The 10157-nt window shown below is 39.6% G+C and overlaps 1 protein-coding gene across 1 annotated transcript; it reads right to left on the bottom strand.

The window, feature by feature from the left end:
• Positions 1 to 262: 262 nt before the first annotated feature.
• LOC125652824 (uncharacterized) lies at positions 263 to 5347 on the bottom strand. The gene is made up of 2 exons (XM_048882242.2): positions 4556 to 5347; positions 263 to 1621 (listed from the first exon to the last, which is right to left on the bottom strand). Exons 1-2 carry the CDS (start codon positions 4562 to 4564, stop codon positions 440 to 442), a joined length of 1191 nt encoding a protein of 396 aa, XP_048738199.2. The 5' UTR covers positions 4565 to 5347; the 3' UTR covers positions 263 to 439.
• Between the last annotated feature and the right edge of the window lie 4810 nt (positions 5348 to 10157).

Here is a 10157-nt window from a genome sequence, read left to right as displayed (position 1 = left end):
CTAGCAGTCGAGTTCAAGTTCAAGTATTATAAATTACATGTATACTAGCAGTCGAGTTCAAGTTCAAGTATTATAAATTACATGTATACTAGCAGTCGAGTTCAAGTTCAAGTATTATAAATTACATGTATACTAGCAGTCGAGTTCAAGTTCAAGTATTATAAATTACATGTATACTAGCAGTCGAGTTCAAGTATAAGTATTATAAATTACATGTATACTAGCAGTCGAGTTCAAGTTGATAGATAAAACAAAACTGAAGTAACTATAACTTTAATCACAATTACTGATACAAAATTCGGCATTACAAATGAACGAAATTCGCAGTCTTTGCAAACCTTTAGCGATGGTAAATGAATATATACCAGGTACATCATAAGATGCAGGCCATGTTTCAATAAATTTACTTTCATTTAACGATATATCATTTATATTTCTCTTACAAACTATGTACAGTTTTAATTAATGCAATGGCCTCTGTCCAGGTAATTGGAGCACGTTTTTCGGTTCTTTTCCGAAACACAAAACTCTCCTCCAGCGGGTGCTTTTGAATTGGTGGCAGAAAGAATGACCTTGGAGATTTCATTAGAGCCGGGTCCCTTTTCGATGTCTCCGGTGTCCTCTGTGAACTTAGAGCGTCTTGTGTATCTTGACGACTTTGAGACATTTCTAAAGAGCCATCTGTTAATGAATATCTGTCCACTTTCAACGGGCTACTTGAGGGCTCTAGTCTACTGCCGACAGTGTAGCCATACTTTATTGCATAGAGACCAGAACTTGTCTTCGGCGACACAGATTGGTCGGCTCGACCTCTGATTAAGCTTGTAGTTTGTTGCTCTGATATTTTGTCTTTCACCCCATGCTTCTGAGCCAATATATTCACCAGACTAAACAGTTTCTTAGGACTTGATGAATGCTGTAATTTTATGATATCTGAGTAGGACACACCTTGCCTCTTTGGTTTCAGTGTCCCTAGATGTTTACGGAGTTTCGTTTCTAGCTCGGAGTTCAGTACAATCTCCGGCGGGGCTACGTCTTCCCTAGTGGTATCATCTTTTTTGTTGCTGTCATCGGTGAAGCCATCATCCTCTGCTACTGTCGGTAAAGTGACATTGATGGGAGGAAGTGTGACGTCACTTCCTTCCCGCGCTTTCACTGACGTCTCATCACCCAGTGTTTCTTCTGATTTCCCTTCTGCATTTTCTTCTTGCAAACTTTCTTCAGTGTTCTGTTTTGTTTCGTTTTCGGGAATTAAGTCATCGGGGTTGGGATTATCTTCTCTAAAGATTGAGAGAACTTGTGCGTCTGGCATGTTAAGGGTATCCGTTACCTTTTTCATGTTGTCTAAGCTGTTTTTATCCCTTGTCATCTCGTCTAGTTCTCTTCGCGCACGATCACGCCTGCTCTTGTGCAGTTTCCTGGAGTATTTTACCATGGCTTTCCTAAGCCTTTTCTGTTCTTTGCAGATATTTCTGACCACAATCTCCATGTCCTTTCGGTGTAAGTTCATCTGTCGTTGGTTTTTTACCTCACTTCCGGCCACACGTGTCACTGTGACCTTGTTGACCTCGCTCTGGATTCCCGCCACTCTAGCATAAGAAGAACTGGCGAGAGCCATATCCTGCAACAGAATTTAAAGAGGGTTTATTTTGCACTTAATCTAAGAAATTAAGACTAGTTAGACAAAATTTGTTGGAGAATAACCCATCCACCTAAAAGTCGGGGTTTTATTTCCCAACAAAATCTCTTGAGCTTGGGGGTTTCCTTATGTTCAACAGGGAGTTGCAACAGTGATTTTGGTTGAAAATTCAACACCATTGGGGCGTGATAAAATTCATATATATACACGAAAGATAAGCGTTGATCTCTCTTTATAGACATGTATTTCGTCTTCAAACACTCCCAAACTTTCCAGAAATGTGTATTTATTCAACATTTCTTGCATGTGAACCTGTGTCTAAATTAATTTACCGGTTTTTTTTATCATAACATTTGCAAAAATGGGTCATATGAAATGTATTTCCAAACCTAAAAAAAGGTTGTTTTTTTTTCTTCTCATAATCCATGACACTTTCTTCATAAAGAAATAAAAAGTTATTTTAAAATCATTTGACGCGTTTTTCAACACCAGAGGACGATTATATGAAGATCACAATAAGGAAATAGCATTGAATTTCATGTGATTGCATGATAGTCCTTGGGCTTGATAAATGCCTTTCTGTTTTGCATTACATGGTATTATGCAGGGAAGCCTTGAGCTCCATTGTGTGGGAGATAGTCAAAAATCTCTTTGAACTACGCTGTGCCAAAGCTGGTCTTGTGTTATTTTGAATCATAAGGAATTTTAAAAACTTATTTGACAGTGATAATGTCCTATTAACATGTCTCTTTAATCCCGGGCAATAATTGTGTAGTAAACCGGCACTATATTTGTACTATATCGTGTATCTATTTAACTTCCAATGTAGCTAGGTATACTTATTTAAAGTTTGAAATGGTTTTTGTGCATGGGATATAACGAAAACGTATTTAACATTTTAAGATTAACATCAAACCCAGAGATATTAATCCCATTACAGATCAGTTTCAATTTCATAAATGTTATATATCGTCTTTCCGTTAAATATATACACGTGCAGAATATTGCTGAACCCTTGTAGACTTGGAAGGTTGTCATAACTGCATACACATACAAAATGTTATGTGAATAAGATGCACAGATCATTCCAAGCATGCGCATTGTGTACTGAGGTAATGAAACATGTTGGATTTTGTTAATTATTACATGAGTGAAAACATGGTGATTAGATAAGCGTGGGGGTGTAGAAGTATTTTAATCTCCTAAGAAATAAAGAAAACAAAACAATTCCATCCAATATATGTACTAGAACAAAAAGTGTTTTGGGAATAATTTTCAGGGTCCCTATTTTGGATGTTTCTGTGGTTGGTGGGACGACCATTGCTGTTTATTACAACATAACAGCAATACCACACAAACGGTTACAAGATATTCAGTCATTAGATATAGGAAATGCTACTTTGTAGATATTTCGTTAAGATAACAGCCTGTTTGTTTGGGTAAAAGATTTATTTAGAATACATATGAATCCAGTATTTGGAAATGGCGATAGGTACACTTCACAGCGACGCGGTAAAAGTACATCGGACACGTGCATGTAGACGCCCGCTAACAATACACAGGAGAAAGAGTCGGCAAACATCTCGGGTATAAATCCCTCGCCAATATATCAAAACTCTCAAATTGTTCTTCATTTCCCATCAAAGTAGTTCAAAGGTGTGTGAAGTGACGATAAGTTTGATATTACTGATGGCTGAAGAATTAAAGTAGAGAATAGTGACACTGGCCGATAGTGTTGATTCGTAGCGTAATTGCGACCTGATAAATCAAGGATTTCAGTCTTAATTTGTCAAGTTTTCAATCTTCAAATATTTACTCGTCACAAAATCAACAGATATCGTAAAACTAAGGAATCTTCGGATATTTAATTATATATCTACAAGGTACAACGGGAAATGCTAGGTTTCTGGACGTTCTCCGATTATATTATACATGTATGTTACAATAGTCACTCTTAGAGCGCTGAGGAGGGGGGGGGGGCTTCTTACTTGTCTACAATTTATTAGATTTGTTATCAAAATATTTTCATGTTTTTGCTCCCTAGCTTTGTAGTCCTTCTTTTACAGTTTTATCATTTTTGGGAAGGGGGGGGGGGGTGAGTGATAAGAATATTTTTATCCCTCTCAAAATCGTTGTTACGGACCTGCTAATATATGGCTTTCGGTAGCAAAACGATGTTTTTACATGTAGTCTTATGGTTCTTACATAAAAATGACAGGTCGTCCGTGAAAAAGATTATTCGTTCCTCAAAATGGACTATATAATTGATAGATAGAAATTTTAAACTTTACGTTTTATCATTATTTCACACATGAAATCAATACTATAAATATCATAATCATAATGATATTAATGTTAATAAAAATGATGTAAATGTCGATAATAACGATATAAATTTTAATCACAATATTATAAATGTTAATAATTATGATATAGATTTTACTGTTAATCATAATAATATAAATAATAATCATAATAATGTAAATGTTAATCATAATAATATAAATGATAATCATAATAACATAAATGTTAATAATTTTGATATAAATGTTAATCATAATCATGTAAATGTTAGTAATAGTTAAATAAATGTTAATCATAATGATATAAATGTTTGCATGCGTAAGAGATCGATATATTTTGATTTCAATGGAAAAAATAAAAAGCAATATAACTTATCTAGATCTCGCCATCAATCTTTCTCAGACTAATGCACGTGTAAGATAATCTTTTTCGTTTAGTCTGGTGAGAGAAATACATTTCTTATGTTTCCTCATTATTGGTACATGTAATGGGGAACTGAAAATCAAACTTTTTTCTCCTTATTTCAAAGACATACAGACCTAATTTAAGATTTGAGTATTACTTTAATTACTGTCTGTGAAATATCTCCCCGCCCTCTTCTCACGTCCCTACCTTCTGCATGTCGAACTGTTTCCGGCTGTAACAACGCTCACGTCCTTCAACAGATCTGAGTAAATCCTTCAAATTCTATGTTTCAACTCGGCCTTCACTATTAAGCACCGGTAGAATTGCAGACCTTCCGAATGTTTCGGCAATGTCTTCAGATGACGTAGATCCTGCGAATCTATTTTTCAACCAGGTCTTCAATGGATGCGCAGATCCTGCGAATTCTGGTCTAGTTTTGATACGGAAAGTGGAGAATGTCGTAAATTGCACAAATAAATAAAGCCCCTATTTTTGGCACTTTTCTTGTGAATTGTAATCCGACCCACCCGACTGCGGGAGTTCCATTGACTAACATCTCTCATTCAAAATAAAGTTGTCTTCTTTTTTTAAAGTCACGAATCACAGACAGTATTTCTTTTTTCTTGAAGGTATTGGTTTAGTGTCTTTTAAATCAATTTAAATATTTCCTCGTCAGATATATGTTAATGGCCGAACTTTTAATCAATTATTTAATCTCTCTGTCCGCACCCTTGAGGCTTCAACGTCAATAGTTAGCAATGTATGCCTGCATACTTTTGTCTTTTATACATTGCAGTCCGTTAGAATTACACCTGACCATCGGAAGATCAGAGAGCTGCTCTCAATATTGCCACAATCGTATGTTATAAGGCATACACTTGTAGAGATGAGTTCTACATTATAAACACTCTCAAGTAGGCTTTCAGATGTTTACTTTGGCATCATGCGAAACAATTATTTTGCTCAACTAACTTTGTTTTGTTTTTTGTTGTTGTTGTTATTTGATTGTATGTTTTTTTGTTTTAGGGATGGAATGTCAGAAAATCTACACTGGAAGCAGTGGGGGTACGTATGATTCAACAGACAGGATTTGGTGTTTTATGGCAGTTTCATTAAAACAAGATTTAAAGATCTGCATGAGAGTTGACAAGTATTTAATCCCGCTCATGCATATGTCGATATTATTTACTATTGGTAGACTTTAACTTCATAAATTTAATGGTTAGTCAAATTACATTCAATGTTCAATTGATCGCGAATGTTAAAAAAGTCTTCATTCATCGTTACTTGACGTTCTCGCTGCAAAATAAAATATTGCATCAACCATTCTTTCTACATCAAAGAAACCATTGAAATGGCAAATGACTTGTTAGACAAATATATCTATTCTATATTATATTACTTACGGCCAGATCAACTGGTGGCATGCAAAAAAAACCTTCATCCAAACTGGAGCACCCCTCAAGGTTATTATATTGACATTCAGTAAATCATCAAGTATTGAATACATGAGGGGGTGGACAAGACAGAAGGAAGGAGAGGAGTGTGGAGGGAGTGAATTAAGGAGGAGGTAAGGGGCGGGAGATAGAGGGACTGTGGGGGAGGGGGTAAAGAAGGGAGGGAGAAGGGGACTGTGGAGTGAGTGAATTAAGGAGGAGGGAAGGGGAGAGAGAGATGGAACTGTGGAGGAATTGAATTCAGAAAGAGGGAAGGGCGGGAGATGGGAGGACTGTGGAGGGAGTGAATTAAGAAGGAGGGAAGGGGCGGGAGAGGGGGGCTTTGCAGGGAGTGAATTAAGGAGGAGGGAAGGGGCGGGGGATGAAAAAGGAGTATAGAGGGAGTGAATTAAGGAGGATGGAAGGGGTGGGAGATGGGGGGGGGGGGGCTCTGGAGGGAGTGAATTAAGGACAATTAGGAAAGGGATGGGAGCTAGGGTGACTGGGGAGGGAGTGAATTACGGAGGAGGGAAGGGGCGGGGGATAGGAGGATTGTGAATTAAGGAGGAGGGAAGGGGCGGGGGATAGGAGGATTGTGGAGGGAGTTAATTAAGGAAGAGGGAAGGGGCGGAAGATGGGAGGAGTGTAGAGGGAGTGACTTAAGGAGGAGAGAAGGGGCGGGAGATTGGAGGATTGTGGAGGGAGTTAATTAAGGAGGGAAGGGGCGGGAGATTGGAGGATTGTGGAGGGAGTGAATTAAGGAGGAGGGAAGGGGCGGGAGATTGGAGGATTGTGGAGGGAGTGAATTAAGGAGGAGGGAAGGGGCGGGAGATAGGAGGATTGTGGAGGAGGTGAATAAAGGAGGAGGGACGGGGCGGGAGAGGGGGGCTTTGGAGGGAGTTAAGAAGGGAGAGGGGGAACTGTGGAGGGAGTGAATTAAGGAGGAGGGAAGAGTCTGGATTGGGGAGGGAAATAATTAAGGAGGGAAGGGGCGGGGAATATGGAGGGAGTTTAAGAGTGATGGAGAGGTGAGAGAGGGATAAGAGACAAAATAAGGATAAGAGGCGGGCGGAAAGTTGGAGAAATATGGAAGTCGCCTATGATTATAGAAAGCTTGAGGCTAATATTGGAGTAAAATTGTACATTTTGACTTTTGATATGACTTTGACGATTTCCAAGCGTTTACCGTGTGATTTGATTTCCATAAAAGTTCATTTCATACTCGCAATTTGAAAGATTCATAATCAAAAGATTTTTATAACAATTTTGATTTAAAACATTCAATAATCTACATTATACGTCTAATTGATTTTCAAAAATACTCCACCCACTCCGTCTCCAGTCTATACGAGTGTAAACTTGCAATTAATTATACATATCCCTTTTTGTTGTTGTGTATATGATTTGTTTTTATGGTTACATTATGTATACATAGACATTTCATGGGATCATATATTTATGCATCTATGGGATAATACATGTACATGCATAAACATATATATTTACATCTTATATCGTAATCAGATAGCATAAACAAACAGCTAGAGAGACGGACACACACACACACACACACACAGAGAGAGAGAGAGAGAGAGAGAGAGAGAGAGAGAGAGAGAGAGAGAGAGAGTAATGATATCAGGTCTCCGTTCTGGAATTTTTCATTTATTCTTAATTATATGTTACATAGTATCTCCTTCCTGATCGGAGCGGTAGCCTTAGTAGAGGAGATAGATTGCTCGTATCGCCACCATGACAGCGAAGATATAGAACGTTTGCATCGCCATGCACCGGAACAGCGAAGATATAGAGCACTCGCATCATCACCGAAACAGCGAATATATAGTGCTCGCATCATCACCGAGACAGCGCGGATATAGCGTGCTCGTATTGACACCAAGACAGCGAGGACATAGAGCGCTCGCACCACCACCGGAACTGTGAGGATGTAGAGCGCTTGTATCGCCGCCAAGACAGCTAGGATATAGAGCGCTCGCATCGTTACCGAGACAGCGAGGATATAGAGCGCTAGTATCGCCACCAAGAATGCGAAGATATAAAGCGCTAGTATCGCCACCAAGAATGCGAAGATATAGAGCACCGGGACAGCGCTCGCATCATCACCAAGACAGCGAAGCAATAGAGCGCTCGGACCATCACCGGAACTGCGAGGATATAGAGCGCTCGTTTCGCATCCAAGACAGCGAATATATACAGTGCTCGCATTGCCATCGGGACAGCGAAGATATAGAGCACTTGCATCGTCACCGAAACAGTGAAGATATAGAGCCGTCGCATCGCAATAGGGACAGCGAAGTTATAGAGCGCTCGCATCGCCAACGGGACAGCGAGTTTAGAAGCAGTGCTTTTTTAAACTTTTAATTGAATGGTGATGAGCAGTAATTAACACACAACAAGAGGCGCTCCTACAAGGGAACGAAGTGGCAGCCTAATGGTTAAGGTGCTCCTACAAGGGAACGAAGTGGCAGCCTAATGGTTAAGTCGCTCCTACGAGGGAACGAAGTGGCAGCCTAATGGTTAAGGCGCTCCTACGAGGGAACGAAGTGGCAGCCTAATGGTTAAGGCGCTCCTACGAGGGAACGAAGTGGCAGCCTAATGGTTAAGGCGCTCCTACAAGGGAACGAAGTGGCAGCCTAATGGTTAAGGCGCTCCTACAAGGGAACGAAGTGGCAGCCTAATGGTTAAGGCGCTCCTACGAGGGACCAAAGTGACAGTCTAATGGTTAAGATGCTCGCTTCGCCACCGCCTGGTTTCAATTCTTGATGAATTCAAGTCATGACTGTTCCTATGTCATGCGCCTGTCTTAGTGAAGACCATGGGCCTTTCGTACGACAGGGCCCTGTGTCGCGGTAGACGTTGGCACGATGTAGAATCCTCACTGCTATGCCCCTGAGCACCATGCGTTGATTAAAATTTGTCACACTGGTGACGTCTCAACATGAATGAAAACTTCCCAATTATAAGTACGTATAAATAACAAGCAAGACATTTTGACATGTTCAAACAAAGTCCTATCTAATATTCATTTCTTTAAGGCCTATGGTATAAATTATCCAGTCAAAACGAACTTATTCATTTAGTTCCGTCATGGAAATTTTTTTTATCTTTAATCATGCGCGATTTTTTTTTCCATTTCCCCTCATCTTTTTCTCGTATTTGTTGTATCCCTGAGTAGGTAGTTTTGATTGATTTGTAGAATATTGCAACGGATGAAATCTTTAATGTATTGGAATAGCAAACATAGCATATTAAATACTATTTGGCTCCAGTTTTTTGACACTCTAGTTTTCCTTTTAGCTCTTACAATTTTATTGTAATTTCGAATTTCCAAAATTTCGGCTTGAGCAACACTGAAGAGACATTAATTGTCGAAATGCGCATCTGCTGCATCAAAATTGGTGCCGTATAAGTTTTACATTATGACCCCTGGGTCGAAGCCCCTGCTGGTGGACTGTTAGTCCCCGAGGGTCTCTACATCCCAGTATCTAAGTATTTCGTTACTAACTTGAAAATACGGATGTATATTTAGTTGCTGGGATAAAATTTAGAAATTCATTACAAAATTAAGGATTATCTCCCTCATGCATAGCTCTTATCCTTGGACGAATTTGGCTCCAGTTTTTTGACACTCTAGTTTTCCTTTTAGCTCTTACAAGTTTATTGTTATTTCGAATTTCCAAAATTTCGACTTGAGCATCACTGAAGAGACATTATTTGTCGATATGCGCATCTGGTGCATCAAAATTGGTACCGTATAAGTTTTACATACTACAACGCTTTTCTTGGTGCTCATCAAAAGACTACCAGTTTTGCAATTCTATCAGAACTTGGTTCCCCTTCCTCATCAAATTGTAAAAGCAACGCTAAAGCAGTAGTCATACCTCACCGGATAACGCCAACGAAATTGTCAATCCGTTCGTCTCCGTTCCTTTGTGTTTCTTGTCCGTTTCTCTTTCGACCAACGCGTTTTTTGTCCGGCGTCCGGTCTATCCGACGGAAAGTTTTAAGCATGTTCAAAACTTGAAACGGATACCATCGGACAATGGGGTCCGCTAAGTGTACGGTACCTATGCGTTGCTTTTCTTGTACTTGTCTAGTTCACATCCGTTAATGTCCGGTAGACATGAGTCACGACCAGACTACTACCGGACATGCAGCGGGTCAACCGAAGATGTAATGGACACCAATCACATGTTTACGGACAAGAAACTGACGAATAACGGTTGTCAAACGGAGGTCCACAGGACCGGTACACCTCCGTTTGTCTAACGTTGAAAGCACGTTATATCAGTTTCTCATGCGTCCCACGTTCGTTTAACCCAGTAATTTCCCGTTATTTAGACGGTAATGCCTTT

The sequence above is a fragment of the Ostrea edulis genome, chromosome 5 (genome assembly GCF_947568905.1).
Source record: "Ostrea edulis chromosome 5, xbOstEdul1.1, whole genome shotgun sequence".
Classification (NCBI taxonomy): domain Eukaryota; kingdom Metazoa; phylum Mollusca; class Bivalvia; order Ostreida; family Ostreidae; genus Ostrea; species Ostrea edulis.
This window is presented reverse-complemented; position numbering and strand designations above follow the sequence as displayed.